Raw genomic sequence first — 15,717 nt, 5'->3', positions numbered from 1 at the left:
TCTAAGCTGATTACACTAGAGTCTAGATTGTCATTGTTGAAGAGAACTAAGTACCTGTGCCAAGAGAAGGGTTTCCTTGCAAAAGCTGACATACAAGAGATCATGAGTAAAAGCCAGAAAAAGCCTTTACTGGAAAAAAAACCCCTCACTGATTTTTCCCAGTTTAAATGGGATGAATCATGGTAATTGTATGCTGCTACTGGTTGGTTATATTGCATTCTTTTCTCTAAGAATGGGCATAAAGTTGCCACAAAAGCATTCTTGATGTAACAAGCTGGCTAGAAAAATTTTTGACATTTCTGTAGCCCATACAACTGAAAATCAAAACAGAGAGCCTTATCAGGGACAGAATGCTAAATACAATTTTAAATCAGCTTTGGGGTTGGTTTTTTTTGTTTTGACTACCACCTCTATGAAGAGCCAGCAATGATGTGCATTGTTATGTGAGGACAACTATGATTATATGCCTCGTTTGTGCAGTTATAAAAAGTCTTCTTTAATGTGAAGTAGAAGTGTAGACTGTGCACATTGTAATAAACTTGCTACTCTGTATTTAGGGGATAAATGTGTTTTCACTAATCAGGTAAAATACATGGTCACCAGCTGTCCAGAAAATATTTAGTACAAAATCAATCTCAATATTTTTTCCACAAATTAGCAATTTAATCAGTGTAAGTAGAGATACGATTTTTTTTTTTTACAAAGCCTGCTCACTCAGAGGATTTATGCACTTTTTTATAGAGAATATAGTTTTTTCAGGTTTTTTTTTTTCTTCAAACCACACCTAAGTCTCCTGGCTGCATTACTTTCTGAAAGTTAGCTGTAGAAATGCTGACCAGAAAGAGCAATAGTTAAACAGGAATTCATATGTGACTAGTTTAACTGCAACTTCAGACCAGGAAAAACTTGAAGACTGGTTTAGTACCAGTGTGGAAGGACACATCCTTCATCCATTTCTCCAGCTCTGTTAACATGACAGCTCTCCTTGAATGCTTTTTGCGCAGAGATTTTGGCCCTACTGCTCATACTCATCACTTTGGTTTACCCAGTATCAGTGTCTTTCCATTAAATTATGCTGATTCCCTGGGAGAGGATGGAAGTAGGTTAATCTAATCCATCTTTAACTGTGTTTGTTATGCTGTATGTGTTCATTATTGTTAGACTTTTTTTCCAAGATATTTTTGTCTTAATTCTGTTTTGCACTGCTTCACAGTAGAAAATGCAATGATAAATGAGACCTCATTTAAGGGTCCTGCCTTATTTTGTAAACAAAATTGTAAAAAATCTTGATAACTGGGAATGTTAAGATACACAAAAACCCAGAGCTCTCAAAGAGAAATAGTGGCTTAGCAGCCAGGTGTAGAATGAGGTTCACACTTAAATAAAAATTGAAGTGCTTCAGTGAATAGCCATGTCTGAAAAACCAAAATAATTTCTGAACCGTTGGAAGACATTAGAAATTCTAACATAACTCTTTACCTTTAGTATATACGGAATTTCAGAACAGTTTTTTTTTAAGAAAGTAACCTTAAATAATGTCAGCACTTTTTTCTAGCATTGTGTTGAAAGTGGGATTTCAGTCTTTTTGTGTTGCTGTAGAAAGACATATTTTTCAAAGCATGATTTATCTGTGTAATGCAGAGTTCTAAAATAATTTACTGTCCAAAATACTAACATTCTGAAAATGTATTTTAATTATAGATGTGTGATTTAGCTTTCAAATCTTAAAAATTTATTTTAAAACAGAGCTATGACTAAAGGCAACATTTTATTCTTTTTCAAATTATTAATCTAGTTTTAGTCATGTTTTGCATTAAAAAATGCATGTATTATTAACAAGTCTAACATAAGAATTGAAATATCACTGTTATTGTAGTTGTTTAATGTGGTGTTTACCAGAAAAATATTTTAAAGTAGGAATGGCTAATATTTTGTCTTCCACACATTCTCAATGAACAATTTATTATATTTCTGTTACATACAACAACAAAGAGCTCATTTTGATGTCTCATGTTGGCAGTTACTGTACAGTCTCTCAAACTAAGTTTAGACAGGAGGAGACTGTTAGCCTTGGAGGAGTTGGAAATAAAAACAAGTTCAATGCAAGTGCCTTTGAATACATAATATCTTAGAAGTGTTAATATATTATGGTCTTTTTCAAGTTAAAAATGTCTTCTGATATTTGTGTAACTTACTGTAAAACATTATTTAAAAATAATTTTAACATGTTAATCTTTCATTATATCTGTGGGGCTCTACCTGCTAGTGAAAATAATCTATGGTTCCGAATGATGTACAGTGAAAAACTGATGTACAGTGAAAAACAGAAAAAAACTTCCTTCGTGATTTCAGTGATTAGGATTTATTCTACTTTCTAACATTTTTCAATAAAGTTTTTTCTTTGCTTACTTGGACTTAATTGAGATTAACAATCAGATATTTCCCATATTTAGGTCTACCTTGGATATTCACCTTTAATGTGAAGTTTTATCCCCCTGATCCGTCACAGTTGACTGAAGACATCACTAGGTATGCACAGGTCCTAATTTTAAATTTTAAATTACTGTTAGTCTAATTTAATAGCCAATAGAATTTCTTCTTCAGTTTCTGGGTACTGTACACTATAGATATTCTTACTTACATCAGCTGCTTTTTGGAACAAGTTTGAAAAGTTACAATGAAGACTTCTGGAAAAAAACTGAGCAAGAAGAATTTAATGTTAAGTGGGGATATGATTTGGGCAGCAGGTAAGGTGTGAGTGATAGTATATGAAAGAAGCTGGTGGTTTATTGCCAGACTGCTGCTTTGTTATGAAACAAATGAAGGCATGTGGGTCTTGAAGAAAGCTCTAGGGATCCAAGATACTTCAGTAATAATCCAGACTAGGTAGATGAAAATGTGGATTTACACACGTGCTTTAAATAAAGCCACAAAACATAATAAAACCTGAAAATAATTATCTTCCCAACTTAGACAGAAAATACTTGGAATGCAGTGGATACTAAGCACCTAAAAGTAGCACTGCAAGGCTGTTAACTGGAGATAGATTACAGGGAACTGATTTTTCTCACAAGTTGCAGGAAACCTAAATACTTTGGTTTGGAGTTAGCTGACTCTGCTGAGGCAGGATATATGTTACTACTACATGTTGCATTTCATCAGTCTTCTGCACACAATAAGATAGCTATGCAAGTGTGCAGCTAATATATTGCTACAAATAGGGATTTGTAGCATCATCAAAGGCATTTAGTACAAAGTGCATTTACAAGAAGTTGTATGTATTTTCTTTGAAAATTTTCAGTGAGTTGGTTTTTCTGTTTCTTGTTCAACTCATAAAAACATGTTTTGGTTATATCTTCAATCTAAGTTTCACTAGTAAGAATTTATTTCACTTGTATTTTTAAAAAAATCTCTGCTAAGGTGGGCATGTCTGCTGATGTTTAACTTGGTAAATTTGGTGGAAGGCTGTATACAGTACCTGAAAGATTGAATTCTAATACATACCTAGTTTAAGAAATGTAATTGTGATTTCAGTACTACAGAAACTGGATTTTTCTTGTATTACATGACATGATTAGCATGTGAACTGCAAGGGATATAAAAGTTGGAGTTTCAAAGCCAAAGGGAAATATCAAAGAAATGCATAGCTTATATTTTTAAACCACAGATACCTACAGGCTACAATGTGAACTAAATGAGTTCCTAAGTCATCTTTTGTTTGAAACTAGATAGCTTTTTATTCATTTGTACTGGAAATCAGAATTCTTTCTGCTTTTCAAATTTTTAATGAAAGTTATATTGACCCTTAAAAATCAAGTGAAATTTACTGTGTGGTAATAACGCTCAAATAATATAATGTCATTATTAATGTATTCGCTTACTTTAAAACATGCTTACCCAGTTACATGCATCTTGATGAATTCTGCCATATTTCTCATTATCTGTCATAGGTAACCCTTTCTTTGTTCTTCTTTCTCTCTGGTTGTTTTTTTCTCATTTGTCTTGCAGGTATTTCTTGTGCCTACAGCTTCGCCAGGATATTGTATCTGGCCGACTGCCATGTTCTTTTGTGACTCACGCCCTCCTTGGTTCATATACCCTGCAGGCTGAGCTGGGTGATCATGACCCAGAGGAGCACAGCAGTGATTATATCAGTGAATTCCAGTTTGCACCCAATCAGACCCAAGAAATGGAAGAGAAAGTGGCTGAGCTACACAAAACACACAGGTATGTCAGATACAGTGGGATTAAAAGAAGTCATCATGCTTTGTCACATTTATGTCAATTCTCCCTTAGGAGTATGTGTAAATCTGCTGAGGTAAACTTATTGTTACTTTGGAAATCATTTCTTATGTAACTAAAAGCTCTTACTTTGGTGTGTTTAAAAAGTTGAGTTTGAAAACAGTAGTTGCACTAAAGTCTTGTTAGAGAACTTTTGGAAAAAAGTATTTTTATATGAATTAGTTTCATATAAAACTAATTCATGCATGCATGCATCTGTTTGAATGAGTGAAGGTGGAAATCTGTACTCAAGTAAAATAATATGCTGTGAAAGAACACGTTTCCTGTAGAGCAAAAATGTTCTTGATACCTTGTAAACTGAGGTTTTTCTATCAGTCTGAATTCCAGGATTCCGCTCAGTTTTGACACTCGGTTTTTTTGCCAATAAACTCAGAGCTTGTTCAATGATTTTAGGGGCTTGACTCCAGCACAGGCGGATTCCCAGTTCCTAGAAAATGCTAAGAGACTCTCCATGTATGGAGTGGATTTACATCATGCCAAGGTATTGGGGATTGGGTTTGTTTGGTTTTGTTTTAGGATAGACATGCTAAGTACTAAAGAAAATACTATCTATATAGATTATTTTTTAAAAGGCCCTATGCTTAATTTTTCGCTGTAGGCTGTTATCTCTTGGTTATAATAATTACTCAATTTACAACTCTAACATCAGTAGAATTTATATATTTATTTTATTTAGTGCATAGACATGTGCAACTTGGAAATAACATTTCACTCCTAAGAGCAAATAAAAACATTTAAAATGTCATATTTTCTATGCTGAGGAGATGCAAGGCCAATAAAGTAAAGCATAAAAGAAAATGTAATTGTTTTCAAAGTACCGTGAGAATTAAAAACAATATGAGGGGGAGGTCGTGGGGGAGGATTTTGGTGCTTTTTCCACTTCCTGGGGTAGATCAAATAAAATTTTAATTTCAGATGGGAATTTTTTAAATTTTTTTGTTTTTGTTAAGACCTCAGAAGACAAACTAATAACCTCCTCCCACTCCCTCTCATAAATCCAGAATCTCAAAATCATTAGGAAATTTAAAGTATTGCAAGCATATCAGTCTTGCGTTTAAAAAAAAAAAGAAAACAAAGACTTTTAAGTACTGGAGAAATATGGTTAAATTTTGTTTTGTTAATTTTGCCAGTGAAGCAACTCCATAATGACTGTGTTGGCATTTGATGTAGTTGATCAGTTGTTGGGGAGGACATGAGATTCTGCTGTATTGTGTAGTGTATCAGTAAGTGACTCGTTTTGTAGCCTGTAAAACTTGCATCAAATGCTGTCAGTCAAAGAGAATGCTCAGAAACCTGTCCATTACCTCCTCTGTCTTTGCTGGAATAGTACATGACTGTACTGGTCACCTTGATCACCAGCTTGTTCAGACTTCCACTGACTGCTTTAAGTGGGACAGGCTTGGTTTTCATTTTTCTGCTTTTAATATTTGTTGAAATTATTGCTAGCACACACACTGGCCATACCTTTCCTGCTTTTAAGTTGTTAACTTAGTCCCTATTACCAGAATATTGAAGAATTTCCCAGAACTGTGGCATATGAATGCCAAAACCATTACTTGGAGTCCAAAGTCTTTCCTATAAAATGAATATACTTGGCTATTTCTGATTTAAGAATCTCATTGTCAGAGTCAGGTTTGAATATGAAACATGTCCCAGTTACACTATTCCGTCAAGGTATGTCAGCACTAATTACTTGTTTGGAATGTTATTGAAGTGATTTTTATGAAATTGTCTCACACCTGGTAGGATTCTGAAGGTGTGGATATCATGCTGGGTGTCTGTGCTAATGGCCTGCTGATTTACAAAGACAGACTCCGGATCAACCGCTTCGCTTGGCCAAAAATTCTGAAGATTTCCTACAAGCGAAGTAATTTCTACATCAAAGTCAGGCCAGCAGAAGTAAGTAGGACCTTTCAGTCTTGTTTCTTTTGTGAGATCATTTCTGTCCAGCAATAAGAAAACATCCTCATTTTTTCCACATCTGTCCTTATAAGCTTATGATATATTCAAACAGAACTTATGATTGTTTTTCCTCTTCAGATTCTAATGTATTAAACACCTTTCTTGATTAGTAAAGGCAAACCAAGAAAAAGATCTATTTTATTTAAGTAAAATTCTTTTAAAAGGCTGGAAATCCTGATATTTTTCAAAAAGTTTTAAAAAGTCTTATGAAATCTTATGGCAGGAATATTACAGCTTGGTGCAGTAATGGAACTATCTGAACTCTACCTCTTAATTAATAGCCAGCTTAAGCAAATGGATTAATTTATTTATGGATTCTTTCCAGCTGGAACAGTTTGAGAGCACTATTGGGTTCAAACTGCCAAACCATCGTGCTGCTAAAAGGTTATGGAAGGTTTGTGTGGAGCACCATACTTTCTTCAGGTAAATGATAATTCTCTCCTTCCCCCACTTTGCAAGGTGTACTCCTATGTTTCTTTTAAAGGATAGAGGAAAGTAAAGATTTCCCCCTTCTTTGCCCCTTGCAGTATCACCTCTTAGATAGAAGATACCCTGACAATAATTGACCCCAAATTACCAATTCCTAAAGTCTCAAATACAATTAACTGCTTTATCAAAACTTTCAGAGTGCTAAGAGGATGGAACTAAACAAGTGGTCATGGAGCACTGGAGGTGTGCAAGAACTGTCAGGCCTCAATCCTGTGCCATGTGCTCTGGAATGACCCTGCTTGAGCAGGGAGGTTGGACCAGATGACCCACAGTGGTCCCTTCCAACCTGATACATTCTGTGATTTGTGGTAAGATTTCATGACAGACTGACTTTTCAGAATGACCATCTAAAAAGCCTTTATACATCATCACAGAAGCTCTTAGAGCTTTACAGTAAAATCTTCATTCAATTAATTTCAACATTCTGCTGAGTGTAAATGCTTCTAGCTGAATTTTTCTTTATTTATGAACTAGGTTGAGTTCACAGTCATTCTTCAAAAAGAACAGAATTACTTTAAACAGATTATTTGTTTACGTAATAATCTATAACATCCTCTGCATTTTTTTCTCCAGCAATGAGGAACACAGAATTCTGAACTGGTCATTGAAACTATGATCTATTTGTAAATGAGCACCTTAACAAGTGGCCAAGAGTTGTTCCTCTGTCTATTTCCTTCACTGAAAAGGATTTTGACATTATTTGATTTTTATGACACACATTCCATGAAGGTGTACCTATGCCCCCTGCAGCCTAGGAGTCACAGATTTAGGTTGAGTGTCCTATGAATTGGATAGGCATTGAATCTTAGTTTTTTTCTTCAAAGCACAGTACCTAGGGTGTGTAATGGTAAGCTTTCTCCTTCAGTAGCCTGTTTGTTTTAAAAAAAAAAAAAAAGGTATTTTAAAGTAGATGCAATCCTGTTGCTGAATATATTTTCTAGACAGAACTTCAGAGAACTAGGGGACCAGGAGGCCTAAGCAGATGATTACTGAAACTGGATGGTTTTCAGTATTCAGATTTTCACTGATTGTAGCATGTTCTTGAATGCAAAGAACTGATGCTGAAATTGCCAAATCTCAGCATAAATCAGTCTCCAAATGCTTAATTTAGAAGCACTTATTTTTTAAATGCTGATCAGAGATTTTTTTTTTCATGTTGATAGAATTCATTTATTAACACAGTCCAGCATTCTATTCTTATTGAAAATTTGAAGTCTGCTTTGGCTGGTGGTGTCTATTACCACAAATAGCATGCAGTTCTGTCTATAGTGAAAAGTTTATTAATACTCTTCAAATAACTCATGCAGTAATTTGCTTTGATGGTAAGATGTATTTCCTAGTTTTATAATAATAAAATAGACCTCAATAAGGAAAAAGCAAATCTTACGAAAGTCAAAAATCCTAAACTGACAACTACCATTTGCAAGTCTGAAAGCTTTCAGAAGCTTTAATAGCTATGAAATAACGTTTCTACAGAAATACTGACATAATAAAAATAATTGGATTTTATTCCAATCAGAAGTGGCTTTTCCTAACCAGGAATGACATTATAACAAGAATTATGTAACAAATACTTGAACCATTTTGTAAATCTATATACTCCACTGATGTCATCAGGGAGAAAATCCTCAGAACCTCTCATCCTGATTTAAAAACAGTAAAATAAAGCCAGCTCTATCTCCCTTCAAAGATAAACAGCAGAAAGCAATTGCAGTTCAAGAGACTGTAGCTCATCCAGAGCATGTGTAAAGCTCGTGTATGATGCCACAGTAAATTGTATACAGTTTAGATGCATATTTTTAGTTTCCAAATCTCTTAGCATGCCCTATATAACATGGTAGGATTCCTTGTGTTGTCTTATGTAATATTTCAGTTTATCTCAAATAATCACATTAAGATCTGTTTTCTTATAATGTATAGGAAATTCACTAGTATATGAAGTTATTTATAAAAATTGTAATGAACTGTATTGAAAATGACTACCAAAGGGCATTGTATTCACTTGTTATCAGCTCAGACTTAGAGGATTCCAGTAGCATTTTCAAAGAGCAGCAATCTACATAAAAAATGCAGTCAAACCATATATCTGCATAAAAATTTTGAGGTAAGCTTAGTTGGCAACTCTGGATCTTCACCAGTGTCTGCAGAAATGTGCTTTTATTTCTGCTTTATGATATTTTATTTGATATTTTCATGATTTTTTCAGTGTCTCCTCAGAATGTCTTAAAATGCACAGTTTTCAGTTATTTATGTAATTAAACATGTAATACAAAAATCCATTCAAATGCTCTTAATCAGGAAATAATTAGTTCTCTTGTTTTTTCCACATTAAGAGATTAAAAGTTTATCTCAGCAGGGTGGAAGATAAAAATGGCAGTTAATACTGCAACCTTGCCAATAATGGAAAATCAAGAATTGAAGGAACCTTGGAAAAACCCTTTTAGCCTTCTTCATCTTTCCCTTTTGGAAATAATGGGGAAAAGGAATGTCTTGAATTCTTTTCTTTATAAATGTTGAAACAAATTAAGATTTAGTGTCCCAGTAAACATCCCCTCTTAGGGAAAAAGGGGGAAGGTGTTTTTAAGATTTAGGTTTACTTCTCATTTCCTACTCTGATTTGACTGATAAAAAATTAAATTAATTTTTTCCCAAGTCTCATCTGTTTTGCTCATGAGGGCAATTGGTGAATGATGTCTCCCTGTCCTTATCTCACCCATAAGCTGCTTGTTACATTTATCTCTCTTTTGTCCAGCTGGGAAAGGAGAGTGTCTTTGGGGAGGCCCAGTTAATCAGCCGGGGTCAGCTCACTGTTCTGTTTGCTAGGTATCTGAAAATTCCCCAGTTTTGCTGAAACACATTTAGAATGATTGTTGCAGTCTTCAGAACCCAGTACTGGCTACTGCCTTAACATATATTGGATTGGATTCCGCTGACACAGATATTTCTGTGCAAGTGTTCAGAAGAGGAGAACAAAGTCAGCAAGTTTGAACTCTTGTGTGCCCATCTGTGCCATTCTCAGTACAAAGAGCATGTGAATTGCTGGTTCTGCTTGAAAGAAGTTGATGTTCAGTGAGCTGCTCATTCTTTGCAAATTCTCAAATCAAGAAGCTTTGTCTGCAATAATCTGATAGTTTTAGACAGAGAGAAAGTAGGCCATGATGGGTGAGCATGTATTTGCAGCATTACATTGATCCAGGAAACAACTTCAAAGACCTTTCCAGAGAAGTGGGGACTGGGAAGAGTTCTTGCACTGATGACTGTTTGCCTTATCAGCAAGAATGGCAGTGGACCCTCAGTGTTGCAGTTGATGGTCAGATTGCAGAAACAAAGCACAAGCAATAGGGTTAGATGAAGTCCTCATACTGAAGGAAATTCAGGGATGTAGAAAGGACCTGTCTTCAAACTCATGTGATGGTGGTACAGAATCACAGAATCAACCAGGTCTTGGAAAAGACCTTGGAGATCATCAAGTCAAACCTGTGACCTAACATCATCTTATCAACTAAACCATGGCACTAAGTGCCACATCCAGTCTTTCTTTAAACACGTCCAGGGACAGTGACTCCACCAGCTCCCTAGGTAGCCCATTCTGAACTTTCTGACAAGGACTCCAACATTTATGGTACAAACATACATAGCCAGCATTAACAGTACATGTAACCCTCTTTCTCACCCTTTTCACAATATGCTTCTTCACCCCACTCCTTATATCCAGCAAACATCAACCTATATAATTTTACCAATGGCATTGTAAAGAAACTAGAGTCTGAATGTAAACTGTCAAACATGTTGCTGTTGGGTACAACTCTCCAGTCTTCTCAATCTCTTTTCACTTGATACTCCCTTTTATACAGCTTTGAGATACCATTCCCTAATGTGGAAGAAGAGCAGCTGCTGTATTGGTACCTCAGAATATAGGAAAGGCAGTGGAAGTGGAATGTATAGCTTTTACTATAAGTAGCATTCTAAGGAGAGATCTGAGAGGTTACATGACCTATAATAGCTTCTGCTTTCTACAAAAAATTAAAATTTCACTAAGATAGCACCAAAACACAGGAGTCCCAGATGCTTCGTCATACCGTGGAAAAAATGTGATGGTTATCAGCATCACTCCAACTGCAAACAATAAATAACATGCATTGTTTGAAAGGTCTTTGAAGAGCTTACAGTAGAATCCTTTCTTGGAGAGCACAAGCTGAAGTACAATAAGTAGGTTCAAATTGCCTCATTAAATACTTAAAATAAAGCCTTTTAAACTGACTTTTCTCATATTTCCCTTTCAGACTTCTATCACCAGAACAGCCTCCAAAAGCAAAGTTTCTGACCTTGGGTTCCAAGTTCCGCTACAGCGGCCGTACGCAGGCACAGACACGACAGGCCAGCAACCTCATAGACAGACCAGCTCCGTACTTCGAACGCACCTCCAGCAAACGTGTTTCCAGAAGCCTTGATGGAGGTATGAAATTTCACTTATTTTTTCAGTGTTGTGATTACATTATGTGTTTCCACTCTGACCTGACCAACATTCGGAAATGTTAACGTTAAGGATGGCCAGAAGGTCATTTGATAGATTATGAATTTCAATTTCTAAAGCCAGTTTAGGTACTTGTCAGTGTTAGGTGACCTAAACATTAAGTTCAGTCACTGCCTAAATGGCATAGCACTGCTGTGGATATATGGAGTTCACTATAATGGGTATGTAGCATCTATACACACTACTCATGCCTTTTTGAAGGCATAGGCACACACTACAGTCTTAATAAAATTGTTGGGTCTGTGGCATCTTTTGAGATCTGGGCTGGCCTGAGCTTCTCTAAACAGAAAAGGCTGAACTAATTGTTTCTTAGAGTTTTCCATGATTTTGTTCAGTATATTGCTATCCTAGTATATTTATTCAGTACTTCAGTGTTTAGTTATACGTTTTTATGTTCACTTTGAATAGCTAAAGGTTTTTTTTTGTCATTACTGGTATTTGGTCTTTTTGAGCAGAAATATCTTCTAGTTTCCTTTATTGGAAACAGGCACCCTTTCCAAAGGCAGGTATAGCAGCACTGTGTGTGACAAATGTAATAGCACATGTCTTACTCAAAATCACTTCTGCAATAATATATAATAGAAAAACACTCAGCAAAATAACATGAAGCTTGACTCAGATTCAGGCATGCACAACCTCACCGGAATAAAAGTGAACCGAGACAGATGTGAGTTTAGCTACAATTGAGCTGTCAACTTTATCTTTTTTTTTAAAAAAAAAAAAGAATCTTTTACTTAGAAGAGTTTTACTTCTGCAAATATTCATTCTCTGTACTACGACAAATGAATGAACTGTGACACTTGCTTGGGAAACCTACCAAGTCTTACATTCTGAGAACTAAAGTAAAAATATGAGACAAAAGTCCTTTCACCATTATAGCATAGCATGTGATGACTTCTTGTGGCAACCAAAAAACCCATCACCACATCAGTGTTACTGAGCCTGGTTTTGTTCCCCTTCTTCTTTTGGCTAGAAACAATTTGAATTCTTCACAACTCTCAACTGTTTTATAATGAAGCCTCTCTGGCATCCCTTGTGGATTATCTACAGAATACAGGCACGCAGGCATGGGTATTCAGGCCCTAACTTTCACTCTTACAGAAGCATCAGGGTCAAAATTTTGAGCATGATAAAACATTGTTCTGAAAGCAGCTTTGCACAAAAGGATCTGGAGACTCCTGTGGAACACATTGAACATGAGTCAACAGGAGAATGCCGACGGTATCCTGGGCTATATTAGCAAAAGCGTAGCCGGCACATCAGAAGAAATTCTTGTTCCTCTCTATTCGGTACTTTCTGAGACTGTGCCTGAAATACTGTGTTCTTCTTTGGGCTCCACAGTACTAGATGGGCAGTGACATACTGCAAAGAGCCCAGTAAGGAGCAGCAAGCTGGCCAGAGGCCTGCGGGCCTGTGATATATCAGAAGAAGCTGAGGGGACTGTGGTCCTTCAGCTTTAAAAGGAGAAGGCTGCAATGAGGTATTGCTGTCCACAGCTACTGACAGGGAACCTATAGAAGAAACAGAGCCATGTGTTTCTCAGAGGCGCCTGGTGATAAGGCAGTGGGGTGTGCCTGCAAGTTGAGACACAGCAGATTTCAGTTACAAGTAACAAATTTTTGCTTATTTAAAAGGACCATGGAGGTACTTAAAACTCAACTAGACAAGCCCTTAAGCAACCTGGTCTACTTTGACTTTCTCTGAGCAGGGGTTTGGACTAGCTGACCTCCGGATGTTCCTTCCAACCTAAGTTACTCTGAAACTGACTTGGGGAACCTGAGCGATGTATACCCAAGAAATGCTCTATTTGCCACCCATGAAGGGATCAGAAGATTAAGTTACAGAACTTACAGAGGCTCCCCAAAAGCCCTACATCCCAAATGCCACATTTCCCATTAGCTGGGCTTGGCTTCATAGCATCTTAAGGGAGTCTCTGGTGTGAAGCTTACACTTTTTAAAAGAGGTTATCCCTCAAAGGTACTCCAAGAAACACCTTCCTCTCAACTTTCTGCACCTCAGCTTTGTAAAGCCAAGGCATGTGGAGATATTACAGAATGTTACTAAATGAATTAAGTTAGTATAAAAGTATTATTTATTAAAACTCCTTCATTTAATGAATTCTCTTGTATTTCATTACTATTATTTTGATTAAGCCAGTCATCATGATTTAAAAAAAGAGCCATCCTGCTCATTAGTCCTGTTAGGCTGAGTCAAATAAGAGGAAGATAATTTAAGTCCTTTCACTCTCTTGTGCTTTGACTATATTCAAGTATACTTCCTTAGTATTTCCCCCTTCTATTTTTTGCAAGCATATAGGGAGGAAAGTTCTTACTTTCACTGAGCTGTTCGGGCAGTTTTGCTAAGATTCCAGTGAAGAATACTGTGACAGTTATTGCATAGCTATTTCTAGATTGCATTGAAGTAGTCCTCTCAAACAGTGAATTTCCACAAAATACTCTTTCATATTTCTCTCTCTTTTTTTAATGGTGATTTATACACCCAAAAGAGCAATACCTTCAATTTATCTTCCGAGACTAATCAAGAAGTTGATAAATACTTGTCTGATACTATGAGGGTCTTTTCCATACATAATAAGTGCAAGTTTTATGATGGAGTGGTTTGCTGTTCATACGAGTGCAATGAGAACCACAGACTTTTTGTAAAGCCAAGAAACTGAAAAATACTGTATCACTCACAATGGATCAATACTAGCCTGTACTGATCATTGCTGATATAACCATAAAGTGTATTTCCTAAGAAGATTTAAAACCAAAATGTTTCAGCTTATCCAAATTAGCCAAAATTATTTTGTTCTATAATAGCTCCCATGGGTATTTCAGACCAAAGTCTTGTAAGAGACTTCTCTGCTACTGGAGGGCAGGCTGCTGGAGATAAAATCATTGATCTTGAAGCTGCTGGTCAGGCCAAGTTAAAAGAAGGTGGCAGAGAAGAAGATGAAAGTCCACTCAAAACTCCACAATTAGAATTGAATCAGGATGGAAAGGTATGTCTGACTTTCACACGAAAATTATTTATTCATATGAATGTGTGCATCCATGTGAGGTTATTTAATGTCAGTTCTGAGTATCATATAGAACACTATATTAAAATATTAAAGGAAAATTGTCAAGTGCTTTCTGTGTGTTTAACTTAATGTAAGCATATGTAAGCAAAAGACAATACAAACTTCTAAATGGCACTGACCTAGAGTTTCTTTTATTGCTGTAAATCTAATTTAAATGTTCAATAAGCTTGCATGAGTTCTTGAAAGAATGTTTCAAAGGGTAAATAATGCTTTATTCACTTCCTTAGTTTGTTTAGACTTGAATAAAAATGTTAATATATCATGGTTGTGTACAGTCTGCAAAGTTGGGTATATTATGATGGAGTTTAATTACCATAGGTAACAATTTTGTTTCAGTAGCCATTGCTGAATTATTTCATCCTTTAAAAACTTGTATGTTGACTAAGGTATAGATTTCTGTGAAAAGTTAAGTACTGTGATCTGTTCCTGTTGCAAATGTTTGCTTGTCTTGTTTGTTTGAGCAACTGGGGGAATAGGTAAAAAAATTTTATTAATATTCTGTATGATTTGATGTCAAAGTTCCCTCCCAAAGTGCCATGTAAAATCTGCTGCTCTTTCTCCCTTGGAGATCATTTCTATTTCAGCAATTCTCTACAACTTAGTTTAATATTTAAAGAGTAATTTTGTCCCCAAACAAGTTAGCTACCCATTTTATTCTTGGTGAGACTGCTGAGTTTCTCTGTGCAGTTCATATGTTCCCTCTGCATTCAAGTGTAGGAAGAAAACAAATACCACAGCTGCATTTTTTTTTTATTTGCTGGCAAGTTGAAATAATTTTGAAATAGATGAGAAAAAAGGCACACACTGTTTCTTTATGGGAGAAAAATGGTAAAATAAATTACGATGTTTTGCCTTTGGGCTTGGTAAAATGGTGATTCTCCCTTGTTTTCAAAGTCATGTAACTTTAAATATTTTAACCAAAACAGTGGTGGAGGGGAAGGCAGTATTTTGGGAGGTTGTTCCAGGAAGCTGTTCAGTACAGTTTTGTTACACATGCTCATTCTGTGAACAGCTTTTCCTCTTTCCCCTAGTGCAAATGCTTCTTTTCCTTTCTAGTTCTCTTTAAGTCTTAGAGAAAACAGTTATAAACCCAAAAAGTGCCAGCTTGTCTTTCGTATCCTGCACTGTCCTCTGAACTTTCTGCCGAAGCTCTGAATGTCTGTCTGCTTCCATCTGTTTTAGGCAACTATTACAGTTCAAAAGTGCACAGTTCTTTACAGCCTGAGAACAAAACATTTGTAATGGGTTCCTTTCATAATCCACAGAAGTAAACAAGTTGGCTGCTTGTAAAACACAGCAGGATTTTTATTTTTTATTTCTATTGCGTTAGTAAAGCTATCCCTTC

The 15,717-nt window shown here is 35.9% G+C and overlaps 1 protein-coding gene across 9 annotated transcripts in view; it reads left to right on the top strand.

Annotated features, from left to right (window-relative positions):
- Positions 1–15,717, top strand: part of EPB41L2 (erythrocyte membrane protein band 4.1 like 2) — a 105,211-nt gene that overhangs the window by 70,126 nt on the left and 19,368 nt on the right. For 8 of the 9 annotated variants that reach the window (XM_041423982.1, XM_041423977.1, XM_041423981.1 and 5 more), the window contains exons 7-13: positions 2,454–2,529; positions 4,009–4,227; positions 4,696–4,783; positions 6,049–6,201; positions 6,590–6,687; positions 11,037–11,209; positions 14,110–14,291. In XM_041423982.1, coding sequence (XP_041279916.1) covers positions 2,454–2,529; positions 4,009–4,227; positions 4,696–4,783; positions 6,049–6,201; positions 6,590–6,687; positions 11,037–11,209; positions 14,110–14,291 — 989 coding nt within the window. The remainder of the gene's footprint in view (positions 1–2,453; positions 2,530–4,008; positions 4,228–4,695; positions 4,784–6,048; positions 6,202–6,589; positions 6,688–11,036; positions 11,210–14,109; positions 14,292–15,717) is intronic. The other variant, XM_041423974.1, reaches the window with a different exon arrangement.

This window comes from Onychostruthus taczanowskii, unplaced genomic scaffold (genome assembly GCF_017590055.1).
Source record: "Onychostruthus taczanowskii isolate IOZ18803 unplaced genomic scaffold, ASM1759005v1 scaffold8, whole genome shotgun sequence".
NCBI classification, from domain to species: Eukaryota; Metazoa; Chordata; class Aves; order Passeriformes; family Passeridae; genus Onychostruthus; species Onychostruthus taczanowskii.
This window is presented reverse-complemented; position numbering and strand designations above follow the sequence as displayed.